Consider the following 24,143-nt stretch of genomic DNA (forward strand, 5'->3'; position numbering starts at 1 on the left):
GAATAATGATTAAAGCTCATAAATGGCCTTTCACTTTGCTGATAAATTGCTCCATAATTCTCAAACTTGGATCTCTACACACGTCTGAGATGTCCAGGTGAAGAAGATGAGCTTCACTGAGTGAGTTAGGCTTTGCGCCGATTTTAGCAATATTCCAGCAACATTATGGCGGGGAACACCAGAAATGTCCGTCACACATTGTACTGATGTGGGAAATCGAACCCTGGCCTTCGGCGCAACGATTGAACGTTTTAATCTGATACCGTTTTCATACTGGTGCGAAGTGGAGGAATTTAAGTATCCTCATTCATCTGTTTCTATTATCCTCATACATGCAGAAGGTACAAAAAATGAATCGGTGCAAGACCGTCAACGATCATAATGCTTGGTATTTCTTTAATTTCGTAGATTTTTATACTATTTTAAATATCAATTGATTGAATTTATTTCTAACATGTAAAGAGTGCAAAATAGCGTTTTTGGCAGATCATAACAAATTTGGACCCGTAGGCCTTTTTCCCGCCATGTCAAATAATATCGACCTTCACCTTACTCACTTCCGCTTTAGAAAATAATATTGGATTTGCGCATGCGTAAAGCTAAAATTTCCCGGATGTACACATGCGCAAAGGCAATGTCGGACATTTTGCGCCAACTTTCTGGGTTTGTCAGATACTGCAACTACTAAAACTGTTATATTTTATAACAGTGGTTGTAAATTAACTCCCAAGTGGCTAAAATGCTAAGCACAATGAAATTCTAATTGAGTGATGTAAAGAAACTGGTCGTATCAGCTCCAGTTCAAGTGCAAGATTGCTCTAAAGTGGGTGATCCGGTCGAAGGTGATGTAGTCGAGAAAAGAGAATGGAGTTCGACTTGTGACAGCAGTATTTTGAAGAATCTTATCTGACGTGCATGGGCTAATCTACATACAAATAAAGATGGCTACTGTTGAATATGATTTGGATACGTCTGGCGGACTGATGGAGGTAAGTAAAGTTTGCAATTTCTAAATATGTATGAATGAATTTGGGGAAAATAACTGCTCGGGAAACGAAAAACTACTTTCTTCGTGTTTGACATACAGCAACTTGCTGCTTGTCTCAAGTTATTCCTAATACCATGTGGTTCATAACATGTTTTCCTATTCGCAGCAAATCCAGAAGCTTGTCGCACCACCTGTCAGTGAAGAATATGCGAGACGAATGAGAAGAAGAGACCGTGAACATAGAAGACACGGTCGTTCTGTCAACCATGACTGTTGTGACAGCTGCAAGGAAGGTGGCGATCTTCTCTGCTGCGATCGTTGTCCAGCAGCTTTTCATTTGCAATGCCAGTGAGTAGTTCAATCAGTAGTTTAAACGTTCCAAGTACTGACGAAGATGTTTCACATCTGACAATGTTTTCTCAGGATCACGAATGCCTTCTTCAGTTTTCTCCTGAAGAAATCCAAGATGGCTGACTTTGTTTGCCAGCACATTTTTACAAGGACGCCATTGTGAAAAGCAACGTAGTATCAGGGTTTATGCTTGGTTCATTGTTGTGACCAAAGAAGGATGTAATATAGAAAACTGTCACCCAGTTGTAAAGGCATGATTATGTCCACATGTTGTCTATATCAGTTGTTTCTTATATTTGTTAAGGAGACTGTTTTTGTAGATGTTATCTGTATACAGGTGTTGTTGCTGGTGTAGTATCTCTCTGACATTTTTATGATTGATGCATTTTTGAGAAGAGCACCACCCTCTTTTGAACTTGGAGGCTATGTAGTCAGTGTTGTTGAACTTGATTAAAATTGTTCTGTATGTTAATTGGTCTCTAGCTTATTACTTCGTGAGCAACAGAAAGAATAAGCCTAATCAGAATTTAGGGGTCAGTGCTTAGAGTCAAACATAAGAGTCTCAAACATCTCTGAAATACTTTTTTTTAATCTTTAAGTGATCCGCCATTAGAGGAAGATGATTTGCCTCCAGGGGAATGGATATGTCACAGATGCCGGATCGCTGACAATCAGGTTTGTGTTCCAACACCCAACCCGCCTGGTTTTGAACAGAAAGTGTTTCCTCGTGGTCACTTGGTGATCTTAGACACTGTAAACACAGGCATGTCTTTCCTTCTCAGGAGAAAGGTTACATCAGTGACTACGTATTTGCACTTCTGTTAAAAATAGAATATATATAAAATTGTTAGAGTGCATATCATTAATTTCCAAACTGTTCATACTGATGGTGTTGATGTATCTCCTCCTGACAAAACGTTAAACTAGTAATTGTTCTGTTGGTGGATATTCTCTATTTACAGATGTCATTTCTGATCATATATGAAAGTGTACAAGTTTTGTGATATCTTCTGTTGATGTTGTAGAGTAAGGAGGATCCAGTACCAAGTACATCCACCGGATCAAGAGGTCGCCCTAAGAGGCAACATTCTCAAGAGGATGAAAAAGATGTGCCAGAACACCCCCTTCAGACCCTTGCAAAAGCTGCTCGTCTCATGAACCCCATTCAGTTTGATCTGACAAAGGATATTGCATGCACTATTCCACTTCCAGGTAATTTTGTATTTATTTACATACATGTTGATAAGTCTGGCAATATTTGGATCATGTAGACGCATCTTGAGACTATAGAGAATATGCACACTTAATATTGTTTTAGTCTGGAAGAATTCCTGATGATAAAACTACAATACGTTTATGTATGCTTTCACTGAAATTTAATGGTATATATTTTGATAATTTATCAAGGATCAAGCAAAAGAAGAATTGGGAGTCGAGGACCCAGCCGAAAAGCTCCCCATGAACTGGACAATGGCATGGTGCCACTACCAGCTAAAGTTTGCTTCCAGTGCAGCAAGTATGTGAATTTGGACTAACGTTTTTGTTTTCCTGGACACCTTAAATCCCTTTATCTAAACTTTCTACAATTCATTACTGGCATTAATTAGGGACCATTTTTGTCAGGAATTTTAGTTTTGCTATTTCTAAGTCCTAAGGACAAACAGAAACAATTTGTAGGGGTGGGGAGTTCTCAGCCATATTTGTTGAAATCACTGTGGCTCATGTGATATATCTAGAATATTGAAAGATCTGTATTCCCATTATTTTTTATTAACTTTGTGATAATTTTAAAGGGGTGAAGGTGGTAGTGATGTGAACATTAATTCTAATTAAGTAAGTAATTCGAACTCTGTCTAATATCTAAACAGTCAGTTTTGCTTAACCTGTCAAGTCGTATATATAAGTATTTATAAGTAGCTTAGAAATGAAAGTGTTTGTTATGCATTTCAGGAGCTGTCGGGTCGCCCCCCTCATCCAGTGTGACTATTGCCCACTACTATTCCACCTGGACTGTCTTGCTCCACCCCTAACCAGCTTCCCCACAGGCAGGTGGATGTGCCCCAACCATGTGGAACAGAGTGTGGTGAGTTGCTGTACTCTGTACATACAACCAATATTTGCCCAGTGGAGTATTCTAGTGGTTGAACCATTTGTTTGCCACACAAAATGTCCGAGTTCTGTTCCCCTTATGGCAATGTGTGAAGACCATTTCTGGTGTCACTGCCTTGATATTGCAGGAATATTTAAATCGGTTTGAAACCTCAAATCCTATATTTTCTTTATCACGCATATATGCTGTAGATATAACAAAAATACTGTTCAGAATGACATTAAACCAAACATAAGCTTTTTGTCTTTCTCAATGTGCATGAAGTTCCTAGTTCGTGTGTTAGTTCAATGATGGGAACCGGTTGTTTCAGGATGAGTACCTGTTAAAGTCTCTAAGTCTCTGTGAGAGGGTGAAGCTCTGGGACCAGTCAGCAGGTCATGTGGACCAGCATGCTGTCAAGGTCAACTTCCTGCACAAAGTACATCGCCAGAATCCTCCCTTCAGGTTCAAGAGAAGACTCCCATCAAGGAAGACCATAACTGTAAGTTTAGTTTTGGGATGGCACAGTGAATGAAATGATTGTAGTAGTATGTATGAATGTAATCGCTGGTTGTATGGTTGGTGGTATACATAACAATGGATAGTGTGGCAATGTCAGAAAACCGTTTTGCTGTCAGTCTTTAATTTGCTGTGCTGACAAAACAGGATTGACACATCTTTTGGCTTGAGCTACTCAGTTTGAGTTGTAAGACAGGCTAACAATGAAATGTGGTTTGTCGTGGACATTAAATTCGACAACAGCAAGGTGGCTGTTGTCAGTGACAAGTCATGACATATTTCAAGTTCATCATAAGTACCATCATTTATATTGGAAAATGAAATCTATAATTTTTTATTTATTCTAAATTTTGTTATGATTTCTTGAATTAACTTGAATGTTTTTGCAACAGTTGACACTTGCAGAACTATTGTGTTTTTGAAAACGTCAGTGTTGGATTTGTGGTAAGGTTATCTCCCTTGGTTAACTTTGCCTTCAATAACCCTTTGCTTGTTTATAGATACCGCAAGCAATAAAAGATCACTACAACAATCCTCCCCCATTACTTCCAAGGGCAGCTACAGCAACACTTGGCAGTGTGGAAACGTCCAACCAAGCTGCATCATCATCAGAGGCAACACTTGAAGAACAAGAGGAGGTGACAATACTCAACTGAATCTTGCTTTAGTAGCCAACCACTTCTCTCTTACCTACTGTATAATGCTGGACCAGTGGTGGACATTAGGCAAAGGGGTTATCAGGACATTCATAGATAGATTTGTAGATATGTGCAGTCTTGGTGTTATTTGGTAAATGAAGTATATTTTTGGTTGAGGTCTAGTTAACAGGCTTAAGAAATTACAACGAGGAAGTTAGATTCTGACATCAGTGTCAGAACTGATTATTATTTTTTTCACCATTTTAATTTTTGTCTTGTGCCCATTGGAAACTATTTTGGGACATGGTGAAGGCTTTCGTGTTTGAGTGGGAAGAATGGCTAAATATTTTCTGTCATCAGTAAAATGGTGTTTTTTTATTGATTTCAGTGGCTGACAGCTGTTGTGTCTCTTCAAACAAGCATTGCCAAATTCCTGGCTCAGAAACAATTACAAAAATCATCTGACAGTGCTAAATCAGACTCTGGTGGTCGCTGTGAACACGGAAAGCCTACAGCGTCTGTGGCTCCGGTGATACATCGAGAGACGGACAATGCTCAGTGTAGTCTGGCAGCTGGAGATGCCCAACCCTCACATACATTCAAAGATAGCAACGACTGTGATAGGACTAATAGCTTGAATGGATCTGGCTTGACCAGTCCACAGGAGACGTTACCCAATGGCCCCTTCGAGATTGGCAAGGGAGCAGCAATATCCCTCCTCCATGGAGGCACTGCAGCAACCAGCAGTAGCACCATGAACGGTGAGATGGAGTACGCAGATGTTCAGAAAACAAAGCCTGATGCTGTTGTGATAAGGACAAGAAGTAATAGTGCTGACTCAGCTTCTCCCAATGTGGTCAAGGTCACATGGCCCTGTGGTGAAAAACAGGTTTCCGGTGGAGTGACAAATACACAAGGGAAAAATATCTTAATCAGTGCTATTAATAAAGTGACAAAAGTGTTGCCCAATTCCAGTCAGGTGGGAAAGGTTGTGCTACCAGCAAATATGGCAGCCAAGAATGTGAGTGGCAGTAACCCTACCTCAATTCTCTCCCCACGGGTAACAATGCAGCCAGCTGTGAAGATTGCCACCCCTGGGGGTAAACCCTCATCAACTGGCTCAGGTTCCACATCCTCTCCTAAAGTCATCACAGTATCAGCTTCTCCTTCAGGTAGGCTGAAAATCACTTGATTTCTAGGAACTTAGCTGACCTCAATGCTTCAGAGCAGTAGGGTAGCCAAGTGTTTAGAGTTTTATCGCCACTTCAGAGTCCAGTCTTCATTTCCCTACATGGGTGTAATGTGCCCATTTCTGGAAAGGAAGAGATAATGTCACTGATTCAGAATTCTTATGCTCTTTTAAAAACGGGTGAATCTTCTTTGTTTTATTTACTTTAGGAGATTTATCGAAATCAATGAACGTTGATATGATATTATTGAATGTTTTGAGAGTGCATCACCATTTGCACTTCCTTACAACCATAGTTACTTGGAATATATGTTTTGAAAGATGATTGCTGTATGGCATGTAATTTGCATATACACGATTTTCATTTTAAAACTTAACAACTAGAAACAAACACTAACAAATGCGTGATGCAAGATGAGTGTAAAAATTAACGTTGACAAAACTTGAAAATCAAGAATGGAACCCCCTGCATGTGTATGGGGCTACAGCGTTGTGCACGTGCATATCATGTGTTTTGCTTAGGGTAGGTAATAGAGGGAAATGGTGGTGTGTTCATAAGATGTCTGTCCTTGAAACGTTTGCTAACGTTTACACTTCTTGTCTAAATTAAAAGTTCATCATCCCCTACTTCTTTTTAAGAGTATATATGCAGGCTGTTCTGTGAATCTTGTCTCTGGCACTAGTTGAGTTGTGGTCCAAGTGAGGAGACAGTATATCCCGATACCAGTACAGTGAGGCAATATGATATATCATGAAAGTATTGGCAAGGAACCTGCGAGAAGATAATACAATGGTGGTGGTACGATATCGGCCCGGATACTAGTAATGATTACTATGGCTGCAATGATTTGGTTCGATTCATTGTAAAGTGATTCTGACACCTTGGTTTCGATTTTCAGTAACCATAAGTTACAAAATGATTTGATATTTGAATATCTATCTAAATTATAGAGGTGTGACAGTATAGAAAATTCATGATACGATACATATCACAATATCTTGGAATGATACAGTGCGGTTCGATGAACATCACAATATGCAATCTTTCTATTTTCCTTGTCTTTTATTTTCTTTAAAAATGCAATGTCCATTCTAGAACTGAAAATCTAGGGGGGATTTGTTGCCCCCTTACAAAAAAGGAGGGGGGGGGGGTTGGAAAATGTCGGAATACCTGTATTATTACCATCTTTCAAAATAGTGTGGATGTACGAAAGTTATTGCAACCACCACAAGTGAAACTATTGCTCATTTTATTTTGGCTACAATAGTCACATATCATAGCACCAAGCTCATTTTGAAAGAGCCATGGGCAGTCTTGCAACCTTTTTTCTGAAAAACACTTGGTTTGCTGTTTTTTTAGAGTCCGAGGGACCAGGGTCAGTCTTGGGGTTTTGCTCGCCTTTTGATTCACACGTCTCCTTAACAGACGTATCGGTCTGGGGAGACATGGTGGACATCATTGCTTTCTCAGTGGTATTTTGTGCCAAAAAGTCAGTTATTTTCATTCTTTTGCGTGGCATTATTCACGCCAAATTACCACAAACCGTTGTAAATAAGAATTTCATATTTATTTGTTGTCTGCAACTTCAAGTGATAATATTCTCTGATTTCGAGACCCGTGAAGGTCCCGGGGTAGAATAGGCCTTCAGCAACCCATGCTTGCCATAAAAGGTGACTATGCTTGTCGTAAGAGGCGACTAACGGGATCGGGTGGTCAGACTAGCTGACTTGGTTGACACATGTCATCGGTTCCCCATTGCGCAGATCGATGCTCATGTTGTTGATCACTGGATTGTCTGGTCCAGACTCGATTATTTACAGACCGTCGCCATATAGCTGGAATATTGCTAAGTGCGACGTAAAACTAAACTCACTCACTCACTGATTTCGAAAACAAAGCTAAAACGAACTGATATTCTGAAAACGATTGACGAAACTGTTTTGCAAGTGCTGTACACATGCACTATGTTTAGAGTTCATGGTCTAACATCATCAATTAATTAATCAAATAATAACTTCATCGATAAATGTTATCTGTTTTCATACTGATATGAATGGAATTTCATTTCCCCAGTGCCAATAGTAGTTTTAATCAAGGGACGTTACTCTGTTATGTTTACATGTTGTCACTTGAGTTTGACTCTGTGGCCGACTCTGATTTAAAAAGTTATTCCTTGTCAACATGAAGCTTTTTTCGTATGTTTTTTTTGGAAGTTAGGTAGGGAGCAAATTACTATGCACGACAGTTCGCACTCTGTTGTTTTTATGAGGCACGATTTGATCATTATTGGTGTAAATCGCACGTCCTAGAATAGACACTGAAAATGTATAATCTGATATCAAGTAACAGTTTAGATTTTTAGATAACTGTCAGTTTCTAGAGAAAATTAACTTTAAGGTCAATGATATGTATCACTATATGAAAAAAAGTATTGATATATTTATCATCCAATAAGTATCACGATTATCGATAATTCAGTATATATTATTTCAGCTCTGATGAAAACTTTCCATGAATTTGACTTTTGTACTATTTACTTTTATTATCTATATTGACTACCACTGAGAATCTGTGAGCACCCAGTATGAGTTGGACTTTAAATGTGTTTTGTATCAATGCATTTGTATCGTATAGCTGATGATGCAGATGTTGATAAAACACTAGATGCTGGTGTTTTGTATCAAGTTTTAACCCTATGTCTTCATGGGGATATGTTCTGATTTGACTTAGACTGCTGGGTTTTTCATGAGTGTGTGTTTTACATGAATAAGTTAACTTTTTTGAAACACTTTCACAGTTCATATCAGTTCTTTTTCAGAAGAAACTCTAAATTCGAGACCCCTTGAACATTTATTTTAAAAAACTTACATCCTCAATGCATGAGGAAACATATCTTACCTCTCTTTCAAGGTCACAAGGAGGTGGTAACGTTTTACCATTGTCAGCAAGATATCTCAAGAACCGGTTGCTATATACACTATCTACAGATGGTGTATGGCCCAGTCGATTTTGGTGATCTTCGACATTGAAGGTTCCAGCACAAAGTTTGATTTGATAATTTGCAACAGGGGCTTATGTCACCCTGAGTGACAGTGCTTGTTTTCATTTTGAATTTATTTGTATTTCGTTTTGTCTTACCAAAATACTGTGAAAACGTGAGTATGGTGTCACCATGAGTATGGATTTTTTGTTCTTCTTTTCGTAGACACTGTTAATGTCATGTTCTGTTCTCATCTTGAGTTTTCTGGCAACAGTTGGCCACGTCTCGGTGTGAATGTATATATTTCAATCCTCACTTTCAGGAGTGAAATCTTCTGGCAGCAGCAATGTGGCAATCTCTCAGGGAAAGGGAAGTAACTCAAGTAATCTGAGCTCACTGCCTACAATCATCAATGTCAACTCAACTCTACAGCAGCTAATAGAAGGAAATCAAGGTAAGATGACCATCTGACTGGAGAAAGTGGATCAAATGACATATAGCCCAGTTGTGCTGAGATTATGTGTATGATAAGTGCGTTCAGTGATAACCTGGCCTAATTACAATCCCATCTAGCATTGAGACAGACTGTAGTTAGATCACAGACAAACCGTAGCACAAACAGGGTTGCGTAGCATAGAGAATATGACCAGTCTACTTATAAGCAATTAAAGCGAGCAAAGGTTTGCATCATGCTTCCCTTCAGTTCAAAAAATATTTTACGCGTCAAAATGTAATATCGCTATGATCAAAGGTACTTTCCCATTTCCTCACTTGGTAGTGCTCTCAGATTTCCAACCCTGTATTTGATATTTGCTCATGTGAAATATATTAATCAACATTTTAAACGCCACATGTGGTATTCAGATTGTTCTTTGCCTACATTGCCCCCTCAAAATTCCGGTTCAGTGGAGTGAAAGAACAAGAATAAGCAGAGATAAAAAAGAAATACCTATTAGCGTATTGCCTAATTTTATCATGAACCTGTTACTTTATTTGTCTTATTTGTCTGTTGTTATTGTCAGAATTTTCATAACATTCAGGCATTAAAAAATCCCATCGCCCGGATAATTTCAATTGATGTTTTCAAACTGCAAATAATCATGGATTTCATTTCATATCTGCTCATAATGAAGCTATTAAAGGACCACTGCTCAATTTTTTGGTACTCTTTTTATCACTGCTCATGAAAGACTTTTGGTTAGTGATAAACGAAACACCATTTTTTTTCTAAAAAAAACTTGTGGTTAGTTAATACCAAGCGCTTAAAAGTTGCTAAAAAACCGTCTGCTTCCCTCTTGCCCGCAAACAAAACTCTGTCGCCAGAACCCTACAGTGACGTCATAGAAGGAACGGTTTCCAGTTAAATTTATAGAAAATGTGTAGGGAGCTCGTCATTTTGCTGATTTCTCGACGTCACCAAAGACATGCCGAATTGTTGTGTGGCCGTCAATTGTTCCTTGGGGTCGGGTGATGGTGTCACTATGCATAGATTTCCACCGCACCCTGTAGTTTGTGCTTGAATTGGTTCTTAGTGTGTGCGAAGCGAGCGTTGTGGAAGCCTGTGGTATATACTACATGGGATGGTTTTCCCTCACCACGCTTCCAGGATAGAAAATGGAGTTAAAGTTTCATCGAGTTTATAAAATCAAGACTGCTTTCTACACATTGCTGACCAAAAGGATTTTGCATGGACATAACGCTTTCTTCCTCGGAAACGAGGTTGTGGTCGAAGTGTCAATATTATCGCAAGTAATATTATACTGACCCCTTATATTGACCGATTCCAAGAATGAAATTGCTATGTTATAAGCAATGTCATGTAAAATCCTAATGTCCATCAATAAAATACATATTGTACTACCGGTAGAAAGTAATTTTGATTTTGTAAGTCGGTGAAAACAAACTTAAATAGCATTCATCCTCAGAATGGGCGCCGCCATTTTTGAAAGTCCAGAAGTCACGGCTAAAGTCTGTTAGAATTATTGAGATTATGATTTGGTCTCATCAAGTTAGAAAATCAAAACTACTTTTTACTGGTAGTCAAAGATGTATTTGAATCATGGCCAAAAGGATTTTGCATGACACAACTTTTAACATAAGGACTTCTTCAAAGGAAGCAAGGTGGGGGTCAAAGTGACATTTATATTGCAAGCAATGTTATTTTGACCTGTACCTCACTTCCAAGAGTGAAATTGTTATGTTATAAGCAATGTCATGCAAAATCCTATTGTCCATCAATAAAATACATATTTTACTACCAGTAGAAAGTAATTGTCCTTTTGTAAGTTGGTGAAAACAAACTAAAATAGCATTCATACCAAGACAGGGCACCACCATTTTTGAAAATAGTGAAGTCAAATCCATATGAATTAATGAGATTATGTATAGTTTGTTCTCATCACGCTAGAAAATCAAAACTACATAAATATGTATTTGAATCACTACCAAAAGGAGTTTGCATGACACAACCTGTAACATAACCAAGGCGAGGTCGGGGTTGAAGTGAAAATACTGCGTGATGAATTTCTTCACTTGCTAAATTTACTTGGTTTGTAACATTCACTCACCAGTATGTAGACACTTGTCAATATACGTCTTTATACTTTATACTTAATCCTAATTACTTTATAATCATACTTGCATGCATTTTGAAAAAGAAGCGATCTGCGAATGTATAACAGGAATGTAATATGTAGAGATTTCATAGTTTTCCTATATGAATCGTAATTCGCATGCACGCCCTAGTGCATGTCGTCTGCATCATTACACTTAACGACGAAAACAATGATTCTGTTGAAAGCTACGACAACCTATTAAAAACAAAAATGCAAATATTAAAATTAAAGTTATAGGAGCAAGGTCAGGCTATTACCTTCATCGGGGAATGTATCCATCAATATCCACAAAAACATGTGATATATATTCACCTGCAGATTTCCCAAGTTATGTGTCTTTTAACAGTCTAATACACGAAAACGTGATTTATTGTTTCAGGTTTTTCACATATCAGTATAGTTTCATTGGTTACCCAAGATAGCACACCTGGCAACTAATTGCATAATGTGCGTCATTCTTTTTAAAAAGTTATTTAGTCAGCCAATAATGACCAATCAATCAATGTATTGACGGTTATTCCTTTGAAAGAAGGGTGTTGCTTTACATAGCCACAGACACGACAGAGTGTATTCAGTATAGATAAGTAAATGTACATACATAAACTCTACCTTTTGACAAATCCCCCATTTAAATCCCCATAAAACTAATTAATCAATCAGCGTGTTATCGGTTAATCCTTTGATCGATCCAGGCACAAGTAATGCCAAATGGGGACCTTTGTCGGGTAATCTAAGTGGCATTACCACTAATTATACCTGTTATAAATTCATTAACTGAGCATCAAGTGAATGATAACAAATAACGTGTAGGTTCATACCACCTAACACGGATTACAACCTAACGACACCAAGTGATTTTGACTGAATTGTCTATGAAAACAAGGGTTGTAACTCGAAAACTAGGCAAAGCAGGAGACAAAACTAAATGATAGTAGATTGTGAGAACATATAGCTTTTATTCTTCTCAACAGTTCGCGATTTCAGGTTTGTACAAACCTGTAAACGAAATAGTTTAACCCCTGAAATGTAGATGAATACTGCACAGACCTTCATTTTTATACCCACTATTACGTCATGGAGACGCGCTGCTCTGATTGGTTGAAACTTCATTTGCGGCTGGGATTTGTGCACTGTTGAGAAAAAGGTCGATTTAAGGTAATTAAAGATCGAAATGAGCAGTTTTAATGACAGGGTTTCATTTATAATGATGTCAGCATGTGATTTTGCATTTGTACCCTATTAGAGTATATGTGACCTTTAAAGTTAGTAATAATAATAAAGTAGAGCTAGTAGAGTGTGAAATTATACTCTTTGATAAATAGTCCAGTAAACATTAACATAACGCATTGTGTCATAAAATCAGGGCAAGTGGAAAATTAGTCAGGACAAGTTACTTTCTTGAAGTGACTTGCCCTATGGCAAGTGGCTTTTCAAAAAATTTCTGAACCCATCTAACATTTATTCTACATAAAAACACTTGTGGGCGAATGAGGCAGGGTAGGTAACTCTGAGCATTCCATATTGAATGATACCCTCATGTTCCTTCACTCCTTTGAACTGAAAGCTCTCAGGGGAAATAGAGGCAAAGAATAATCTGATATACCACGAGTTTCCTTTAAAATGTTGAATGAAATATTTCACGTGAGTAATTATTCAACATGAGGTTTGGACATCTGAGAGCACATCCCTGTGAAGAAATGGGTGTATACTTTAAAAGGTGGCGATATTTTATCTTGACGTTAAAAGTATTTTTAGAACCGAAGCAAGGGAACTATGTTGCCAGCCTTTGCTAGCTTCACTCACATATAAAAAGTCATATTCTCTAAGCTATACAACCGCATTTGTGCTACAGTTTGCCTGTGAGTTAGATGGCTATCCACAGATGTATTGCCTTGTATCCATTAATAACCTTGCAAAGTAACAAGTTATTTCATAAATAAATGTACAGTTTATGTGTAGTAAAGACGAGTTGAAGTAGTTTCAGTCTCTTTAATACCTGACAAGAAACCTGAAACCCAGATCCAGTAAACAGATAAAACAGTAAAGCTGCAAGTCTGCAAGTCTGCAAGTCTGCACCCAAACATTCTGTATTTTCTGCTGCTCATCTATCACTGGAAATCAATTATTAAACTGTCGATAGTCAATCTTCCTAACAATGATGCGTCAATAGTTTTTTTGTTTCTACAATCAGTTAATTGCTTTTAGATAGTGAACAATTGCAATACATCGATAGTTCAATGCATCAATGCAGCCCTGAACAAGTAGCCAACATTTTGTCTACGTCTGGTAACTATTTTTATCCACATGAAAAATAGATCTATGCACTTATCTGTGTTTCACTACGCATTGGACAGATCTATTAACATGAAAGTCCCTGGGTCCTCAGTCGTTAGTTAGGACTGCACACTATTGTCTTTTTCTACACACGTTCTGAATATTACATGACACTGTCTTGTTTGACATACAGTGGTCTTGCATATTCTATCTTTATTCATAAGTTTTCGGCTGTGATGGTCCTTACATAACTTGACATATGTTGAAGTGCCTTCAGTTTCAGTGGAACAGTGTTTATGTTAAGTTTTGTTAAAGATAATATGTGTTTTGTTGAACCTCAGATCTACACTATTATTCACAAGTAATGATGCTCTTCAAAGCTAATACACATATTTCATTGTTTTTTCTCACACCGGTATAAACTATTTATGCCCGACTACAAAATAACTTTAGTACTTTTGACAGGTTACGTTCAGTAATATTTACTTTCACTAGTTTCAGATTAGGTATGTATGAACAATCAATATCTGACTGAAACACTGTGGATCCCAATCCATGAAGAAAGTGTATTTCAATAGGGATAGATTTATCATGATATATCCAGTCCAAAACACAGAAACCAAACCCTTCTTTGAAAGTAGAAATGAACAATGTTGCTTGGTTCAGACACCAAGTGTTGCTTCAAGCACAGGATCCTCCTTAATCTCTTAAAAGAGTTGGAAATTCTACAGGTACTGTATGTGATTGACTATCTGTGTAATTAGGTTCTTGTTTTTCCCAACAGTCTCATTTACCAAAATGGGCGTGGCACATTGGTTTGTTCATTGTAATTTAAGTTACAACATTCTTTTGGTTTCAGATTGTGAGTTAAACAAGATTGATGAGAAATTGATCCAAATCCTTGCATGGCAAAGATTACAGCAGTTGATGTCATCATCAAACAAGTCCCAATCACCACCAAACAAGAAGAGTCTTCTGAATGGCCTTCTCTCTCAACCAGGTATGTATCACTGAACCTGCAGGCATATCACAATTCTGTGTTAATACCTATCCCTTGCCGTCGTAAATAGTGACAAGCTGTTCGCTTATTGAAAGTAACAGTGAGGTGACATTGTTTGTTGTGGAAATTTGAAAGATGATTAGTGTGGCATGTAATTTGCATGTAGACAATTTTTATTTTAAAGCAAACCACTAGAAACAAACACTAACAGATGTGTGATACAAGATGAGTGTCAAAATTAACGTTCTCATTGATTTCTCAACCTTCTTGACAAAACTTGAAAATCAAGAATGGGACCCCATGCACGTGTATGGGGCTACAGCGTTGTGCACGTGCATATCGTGTTTTGCTTAGGGTAGGTAATACAGGGAAATGGTGGTGTGTTCATAAGATGTCTGTCCTTGAAGTGGTGTTCTAAGTGATTTCTTGACCTTATTGAAAAAAACGTCAAAATCAAGAATGGGACCCCATGCACATGTGTGGGGCTACTGTATTGTGCACCTTTCTGTCCTAGAAACGTGTGTTAACGTTTACAGTTCCTATCCAGATTGAAAGTTCATTATCCCCTACTTTTCTTTTAAAAAGTATATATAACATTGTTACACAGTAAATTGCCACAACAACCAAACCATGCTCTAGAGTCGGGATACAAACTGCCAAGGGGCTCCTTTCATGAAGCAACCTTTACTAAGGTTAACCTCGACTCCCATTCTTTAACATTGCACTAAGGTTACCTTAATGACTTACAATAACTTTTGTGCTTTGAGAAAGGAGGCCCGGGTATTCTTTGTACCATGTATCACATGTTACAAGGTTATATGACACTTGCCAGAAAATCATCATATGCTAATTATAGGTCAACTTAAACAGCATAACAATATCATACTTTTCAGAAAATACCACATCAAGGTGGTATGTATTAAAGCCACTGAAGTGCAACCCATGAATCTCTAGGGTAGAATAGAATAGGTCTTCAGCAATCCATGCTAGCCATAAAAGGCGACTGTGCTTGTCGTAAGAGGCGACTAATGGGATTGGGTGGTCATGCTTGCTGACTTGGTTGACACATGTCATCGGTTCCCGGTTGCGAAGTTCAATGTTGTTCTCTTTGATCACTGGATTGTCTGGTCCAGACTTGTACAAATATATTGAGTCCCGACTATTTATGACCTATGAGAATGATGATAATTTCTCAACAGTTAAAAACACATGTTATGCCCTGGAATAATTTGTCTATAATGTTATGCCCTGGAATAATTTGTCTATAATGTTATGCCCTGGAATAATTTGTCTATAATGTTATGCCCTGGAATAATTTGTCTATAATGTTATGCCCTGGAATAATTTGTCTATAATGTTATGCCCTGGAATAATTTGTCTATAATGTTATGCCCTGGAATAATTTGTCTATCACTCGTAAGTCCAAAACATATGGTTTATGTAGTACTTACTTTCATGTGTATTGATAAACTGATGTATGTTGCAGGGTCCAGCGATGTTCGAGCGCGGGCTGTGCTGTGTCCACTCACAGGGAAGGGTCAGGCAGTTCCGATGCCCTACAGAACACTCAGTATTGGCACAGGTAAACAATCTCATGGTTAAACTTGTGGTTAAACATGCACTGATCGAGCAAATAAGAAAAACATATGAGAAGTCCTAGATCCTGATCCAGTTTGCAGTACTGCAAGTACTGGATGTGCTACATCCTGTAAGCTAGTGATAAACCAGTGCTCTGTGAATCAGGACCCAGAATGTCATTTTCATTGTCCTTATTTTTTTAGATTTTTTTTAGATTTCTTTTTTCAACAGTACCACAAAGTGATCACACCATCTTGCTGAATTAGAGGTGTTATAATACATTGAAAGCTGAATGTTGATCCATCTAAATGTTGTCAGTACTTGATGACTGTTTCAGGTGCAGACATGGATGTGTCCCTCAGTCAGTTTGGAAACTGCAACTTTGTCTCAGCAAAACATGCCTGTATATTTTATGATGAGGTAAGTTCCTTATAAAACATTCTTCCAGTTTTCAATATTTTTCAGTTTGTTTGTGTTTAGTCAGATAATATGGTATTTGATCACCATTCCATTCATTGTTTGTTTGTAGCAGATGCTGCAGTATGTTATGTCCTTGGTGTGATTACTGATCTACCTTTGATTAGAGATTGTATTGAGAAGTTAATTGTCAGTGATCATTATATAACTTATGCCCACCTCCAGATGACCCGTCACTATGAGCTGCTGAACTACAGTGAGCATGGAACAACGGTTGACAATGTGCTGTACTCATGTGACTTCTCAGACAAGCCAGCAACCACCCCACAGCCCTCGCCAATCGTGGCTGCTGTGAGGGAAATCAACAGCAAGGCCCGACGGAGATCTGATTCCGATTCTGAAAAACTAGAAAAGCACACGATGACGGCGAAAGCTCACGATGTGAGTATGGCATGAGTTCCTGAAGCTTAATGTTTACACTTCTAGAACATGTCATCAGATTAGTAGTGTCATGATTCTGGGTTGATGCGTATATCCAGCAACCTTACCTGGTTAGAGAGGAACTCAGTTATTTAGAGGCTATCACCATAAAGCTCAGGTATCTCAGAATAGGAAAAAAGAACTAAGCGATTTTAGTTAAATGTCAACATCAAATTTGATCTTTTTGTGGTTTGAAATAGTTGCAAATAGATAACATGAGGACTAGTAACATTATTCATTTGTAAGAAGTGATTTACATTGGGATCATTCAGTCTAGATTTTCAGTCTATTTGGAAAACTTTTGTTTGAAATGATGTTTCATCTGACAGAAGGTAATCTTCTATGTGACCAGTGTTCCATTGTTCAAAACAACCTTAGCCGTGTCAAGATCAACCTTAAACACTAAGGTTGCAGTTACGATCACCTTAAGAAAAAGATACGCCCGTTGCAGAAAAAAAACCTTAGGGCAGCCTTAACTCGGATTCCAACCTAAGCCGTAACCTTAACTAAAGCTCAACTCTTCAGCGCAGGAGTAATGGAAGCGTAGATAATTGCTTGAGGAAGCGAGATTGTATCAGATTGGAGGGATATTACGGAAAAAGTGTCCCCCCGAGAACGTCACTGTCACTGAAGTATTTGTGTAGTAGGCTTGCCTGTTTCCAGTTACTGTAACAATCTCCCTGTTTCAGCTGCCACGCCCCTGCAACTGTCGAGTAAGCAGCTCAAGTCTCATTGGAGGGAGTGGTGCCGGCTGGGAGGGGACAGCCCTATTGCATCATGGGAGCTACATCAAAGTGGGATGTCTCCAGTTTGTGTTCAGCATTGTCGACCAGGCGGCTTCAGAACCCATAATAGAGAAAAAAGTTGAATCTATGTCATTGTTAAAAACTCACTTAAAGGCAGCAGCTCAGTAACAGGAGTTCACAAAAGGATCTTCCCATAAATATCTTACTTAGGTTTTTGTTGGTTTTTTTTTCTCTTTTATGGAAATATTTGTTAAGGGAATTACCAGTTGCTTACTCTACTGCTAACATGTATTTATTCAGATGTCATGATTTTCTAATACAATCTTCAGATTCAATTATTCTCCCTTTCCTTTGATAAGTGGGTAGTTTTCCCTTAGTTGTTGAAGGACAAGTGAAAGATACTTGCTCCTGTACGTACTGTTAATTATCCGTAACACAACAGTCATGTCTAAAAAATCCAATATCTGGTTAAAACTACCTTTTGCCTCCGAACTTCTTTCAGAGCCATTAGAAGTTGGCGTGATGAACAACGGGGAAAGTTCATTGAATGTGTGACTTTATCATTGAGGGCGGAGAAGAATGGTGTTACTGATGCATGATAACAACCTGGTAATATTAGGTTCCAAATCTGATACATATGCAAATAAGGTCAATGCAGAAACTACTTTTTAAGAAATCCATGCAACATTGCATTGATGACATCATCGTGAGTTTACGAAAGAACTTCACCTTAGTGTACTGCCGAGTATTCTTACAAGGTCTCAATTCTCTTTCATTAAATTCACACATGATTTGCTTTTGTTTTTAAAGTAATTTTAGGAATACCATCATAATTATTATTATTAACCTTGTGTCTTACTGTATCATTAGTATCATATATTAGGAATAAAAAATATGTACTGTGCTTGCCAACGGCTTAGATAATACTTTTTTCATTGCTAATGTTTGATATTATTGATACAAAAATGTACACAGTAATCATTTTCATCGATGTAAGCTTTTTGAGCCGCATCTAAACAGGTTATCATCACCTGATAACAGTATTAGCATGTGCGCTGATGACTTGAATACTTTATTGATAAAGAAGTTGGGTATTCATGAAAACTTTCTCCATTGTTCTATCTGCCACGACATTAGTGTTTAATCACAATTTTATTGTGAGATGCAAATGTGCAGCATTTTTGTTGAATTGATTATGATAAATACACAAAAGTTCTTGACAGCTCTTTTCCAAGAGGAATGCAAACCAAGACCTTGATTTTCTAAGCTGTCTTAGCACTAAGGCACTGGTAAGTTAATGTTCATATATGGCACTTACTACTATCTTAACGCCAAGAGAGCTTCGAAAATCTAGGCCCAAGTCTGAGGAAAGTTTATGTTGAAAACTCAAGAAAGTTAATCGTCAGTAGGTTTGGAATATGTCCTTGCTAGGTTCTAAGTATATAGTGTAATCTGTTCATCTCAGGTTTTGTTCTTCAGGGATTAGATCATATTCAGAATGTTAGCAGCTGTAGAGGGGCATGGTGACCTGTTTGTAAGCAGCTTCAATGTGATCTGCAGAGTTGTGTCCCCTTGATAGGCTGATGCTTTTGATCATGAATTGGGTTGTTGTTTCTGCTTTCTACGTTGGTCAGCACCACTGGTTTTACCTAAATTGTAATTGTCTATGACCTACATTAATTCGCCCTTTCCCATCACAGGAAAATTTACATAGGAGAGAACTGACATACTGTTAAAACTAGCATAAGATGTGGCTGATTCTTCCACAGCAACATTGAGTACTGAATGTTAAAAAATGCTAACTATTAATTGTATGGAAAGTTACACTTAATTTAAAATAATTGTACTTAAATTTTCTGATATGACTAATTTTATATGTATATATTTTTATGAATATTTGACCGTGAAAATTCCATTCTAATATGATTAAGAAAATGAAATGTATATAATAGTGGTATTTATTTTTCTGTTTTTACATGATTAATCTGCAGTCCCTCAATAGGTAAAAACATTCAGACAAATTCTTCAAAATTTGTGTCATAATCAGAGTTTTAGGTGCTCTCTGTGTGACTAAGGTTGTCTCCCCTTATAGCAATCCTGTTTACTGTTTTATTTCATTTTGTCAAAGTTGTCACATTGCCCAGATCAGTTGGTACTCTCTAAAGTAGTCAGTGCAAAAGGGTTGTTGAGTTGTTTTGAATCTAGAATAAAAATAGAGTCTTGTATTATGACAGATGATAGCTGATTTCATTTTTTATCAAGTCCCATGATAGGGATTTTGCTTTGTAATAGAGTAATATTGTCATAACATCTACAAAAGTTTAGAAGTGGGGTTTTTTGGGCAAAAAGTTCTCTTGAAGATACGAGTGAACTATTTAAGTTTTACCCAAAACATCTAGGTAAGATAATCGGTCACTAACAGTACACACTTCATTGTTCAAAGCACCTCCACAAGATCAGACTATGTTTATTTTAAGGCTTTATAAAACCAAAATGTTTCAGTAATGAACAGTAAGTCGATGCCATATCGTCACCATGATATTAGGAAATGTAAATTGATTTTTAATTTTTGTCCGAAATAAGTGGATTGTTGATAACAATGTTACATTGTAGTGTGTCATGTATCACTTTCAGTCTTGCTTGAAACTCATTAATGTTTGAATGGTCTCCATTTCTCCGTGACCCTTATAAAAGTAGTTGATCAAAGCAAATTCAGAAGAAACACAACCATCTGTTAAATATATATAAATATTTAATGTGTTATGAATCACGTATGACTGGTTATATTACATTGGTACAGCACATTGTGTCTTGATAACTAGTAATGGACAGGAAGGCAGGTTTAGTGGGCTGCCTACTTCATGATAGCACATATCTTTGTGTATGCAGGCGAGTTGATATTCAGTCTTGTTCCTTAGGTCAGTTTGCTCGTCATGTCTCCTGGAAATCACATCGAAGGTAAAACTATGTTTGTCATTACAACTCAGTTCCATTGACGGAAGAAGTGTTGACGGGAGATTAAATCCAAACTTCCATTTCATTTCATGAATCCCTATTTTAGAAGTAGGTATGTTTAACAGACATTATAACCAGAGCATTAGGTTTGAGTGTTGGAGTAAGATCTGAAAATAAGGTGTTATTTGTGAAGATCTGGCTTGACTGAACAAAGTATAGATTGTTTTATGTCCATTACATAAGAATTTGAGTTATGATCATCGTAGTGTATAGATGACTCTGGAATAGGGCTGAGGTAGAGTTATATTATTGATAATGTGCAGACAATCACTTGTGAATAGGAAATGACCAGTTTAATGGGATATTTGTGAGTTTTAAAAAACTTCTGCATCCACAATCTGATAATTAATTCAGTATGGCTAACACATGTTTTGTGACATGCCCTTTGGTAATAGTTTGTTGTTAGATGAAGGAAATTGCATAAATTGTGTGAAGAGAATTGTGAAATTGGAAGCAGTATTTCTGCTGTTTTCAGTAAAGTAATCCAAATACTGTGTTCAGTGGTGACCAACTTTGTTTAACGTGTAATGTGACCCTACCTTTTGAGCAAAATACTTGAATTTGATTTGTTATTGAGATTTGGGTGATTGTTTAGGTACTTGCTTTAGTAGTGTACGGTTTGAAAATATACCTACTGTTGGACATGCTACTGATCTTTGAACGTCGCGCTCCTCGGTGTGAAACTACTGCATAATTTACATATTTAATTTTGTAATCAGCAGAGCCAAGTCATTAACAAAAGTATGACTTCAGTATGAATTCAGTAGAATTTGATATGAAAATAAAAAAAAAATATGAATCTGTTACCTGAGTAGCTGAATCACAAGTTGAAGATATGGATACTAGTTAAGGGGTGCATACTACATCAGGTATGGTATTTTTTTATCATGTGCTTTAATGTTGTTTTCTGAGTGCTAATCAGACCAGATAATTGTTATCTACAGAACTAAAATAGAACATTACCTGTTACATGTGCTTTAATTGTGTATGTCTTCAGATACTCTATTTGAAATGTGTTCTGATTGTCTCCCACCCACACTAAAGGCTGGCATTACAATCTGTGTTCAGTTTTGTTATACAGCTGCTGCAGGCTTGTTTGTGTTCCGTGACTTTGATAATGGCTGGAAGGTTTTTAAGGCTGCTTAATATTTCACTTCTTCAGAAACTATTTTTGCTACTAATGAATGTGTTCAAGTGCTCAATCTTAGTGTATGTGTTTGCAGAAACATAGGAAGAAATTGAAGGCTTAAATCATAGTTACCTTTTTTAATTATTGCTTAATTCTGGATCCATCAACCCAGTAATATGTTTCAAACATAATTGTCAGTATTCTATTCTTTTTCAGTTTTTGCTTCTTTAAGTTTTGGGATAAGAGTTATGCTTTCATTTGCCAGTTTTCACAGAAATCACTTTTATGCATAGTAATAGAAATTGACAAACCAATAGTCGCTGACAGCAGGTGACTGGTCATTTATTACAGAGGAGAGGGTTGTTTGGTAGCCTAATGGTTAAAGCATTCACTTGTCATGCCAAAGACATAGCATGGGAACAGTGTGTGACACCCACTTTTCGTGTTCCTGTCGTGATATTGCTAGAATAGTGCTACAAACAATGTAAAACTGCACTCGCTCACTATTACAGAGGGGAATGTATAATTGGATACTTCTCTGATACACAGCATGGGAACTGTGGTACAATTTGGGTACAGCTGAAAAGGATGGTTATTATTAGAAATTTAGAGTCTTAAGATTTTAGGTATTGTGTTCTGGAACACAGTGTAGTTTAGTGCAGAGAGTCAAAGGTATTTCCATCCTCTCACCGTTTCGCCAAAGATGATACTTTTAACCCAATGTTGTCCTCAGTTTTTGAGAGGATATAACAGGACATGTCAGCTGGGAGTCAGTATGAGGGGTCTGAGTAATCATGCTCTCTGTGTCATGGCATCTCAGTGTGCTGTCACTATAAAACTGATGCTAGTGAAGACTTGCAGCAGTCAGAGGTGTCCTGTATGAATGTGACAATCTTGAACATAAAACCCATTCATCTCACCTTTTTTGTGATTGTAAAGTTACCAATCACCACTCCTCTAGAATTTATGACCAGCCTGTTTTACTGATGCAGGCAGTGTATGTGGACTCTTGTGACACATGTGTTTCTATGCACTTCATACAAATTATATCTGTTGTTCTGTTGGGGGCCTACTGTGTAGACTAGAGACTACATCTAGTGAGCCCTGTGAATTCTTCCCTATGTGCCAAAATCAAGTGTTTTTATTTGCCTTTTTAATAATTGAGATGTTTTGGAGAGGTTGTGTTAAGTTGGTCTGACCTGTGATCTTGTGGCACCACCTGTTTGATGGGGGTCTGTTTCATGACTTAGATCTGTTGTTATGCTGTGTTTTTAAGATAGCTGTTAAATCAAAGTGAAGAAATAAAAGGAAGGTCCCATGTTGGTTTTTTTGTGTGTACTTAATGTGATTTCCAGAAAGCGAAAACCACTGTATTATGATCATGTACAAAATTATTACACTTCTTGTTAATGGAATTTCCTGTTGAAAATGCTTAGATGCAGGATAGAAAGCATAAACTAAACTATTATAGGTGATTCAAAGTTTGCCAAAAATCGCTGCGAATATACGAAATAGTTTTAGTAGAAAGGAGACTTTTCATAAAATTGTTTTTATAATTGTTACCAGTACCTTGTGGTTGTCCATAAAACCAGCAATTAAATATGTTGACTATAAGTTATTGTGAGCTCTCATCTTCTGCCTATCATGGTGTAGATCCTAGTGGAATTTTCTTATTTTTTTAGTTCATCTAAAGTTTTGTACAGCAGGCTTTTAGAGGATTTATGACTTGTACATATTGTGTAAATAGTGTGCATTTGTACATATGTAAGTAGTATACATTGACCTTGTAGACTTGACTGCATGTTGCATAGACCCACAAGTCCCCATTGTGCGCATCTTAGGCTTGTGACCATCTTCTCATTTGTATCATTAAAAGTTACACCAAGATTTAATCCTTTGTTCTTTTTAATGACCTTGTGAAGAGGTTAGTGTTTATAATTTGTCGTCAGTACCCAATGCTTGTTGTAAGAGGCGATTTTTTTATCACTGGTTTGTGTGGTCATCATGCTATTATTTACATGCCACTGTCAAATCCACCACACTCAATGTAAGATATGGCCCCTTTGTGTCACCTGTTACACCTGTGTCACCCTCTCCCATTGGATACAGTCAGTCACCATCTCACTCACTCCCA

At 37.4% G+C, this 24,143-nt stretch overlaps 1 protein-coding gene across 1 annotated transcript; it reads left to right on the forward strand.

Annotated features, from left to right (window-relative positions):
- Window positions 1-601: 601 nt before the first annotated feature.
- LOC137256091 (PHD finger protein 12-like) lies at window positions 602-23,896 on the forward strand. Its single transcript, XM_067793794.1, has 15 exons — window positions 602-989; window positions 1,155-1,336; window positions 1,939-2,014; window positions 2,365-2,551; window positions 2,747-2,855; window positions 3,290-3,422; window positions 3,760-3,930; window positions 4,448-4,585; window positions 4,974-5,757; window positions 9,078-9,209; window positions 14,504-14,644; window positions 16,131-16,226; window positions 16,560-16,642; window positions 16,865-17,080; window positions 17,809-23,896. Exons 1-15 carry the CDS (start codon window positions 942-944, stop codon window positions 18,031-18,033), a joined length of 2,721 nt encoding a protein of 906 aa, XP_067649895.1. The 5' UTR covers window positions 602-941; the 3' UTR covers window positions 18,034-23,896.
- The last annotated feature ends 247 nt before the right edge of the window (window positions 23,897-24,143 follow it).

The sequence above is a fragment of the Haliotis asinina genome, chromosome 1, assembly GCF_037392515.1.
Source record: "Haliotis asinina isolate JCU_RB_2024 chromosome 1, JCU_Hal_asi_v2, whole genome shotgun sequence".
Classification (NCBI taxonomy): Eukaryota; Metazoa; Mollusca; class Gastropoda; order Lepetellida; family Haliotidae; genus Haliotis; species Haliotis asinina.

Coding starts and splice junctions, on each gene's coding strand:
- LOC137256091 (XM_067793794.1), top strand. CDS start 942: ATGGCTACTGTTGAATATGATTTGGATACGTCTGGCGGACTGATGGAG. Junction 3,931..4,447: donor CATCAAGGAAGACCATAACT/GTAAGTTTAGTT, acceptor GCTTGTTTATAG/ATACCGCAAGCAATAAAAGA. Junction 4,586..4,973: donor CACTTGAAGAACAAGAGGAG/GTGACAATACTC, acceptor TATTGATTTCAG/TGGCTGACAGCTGTTGTGTC.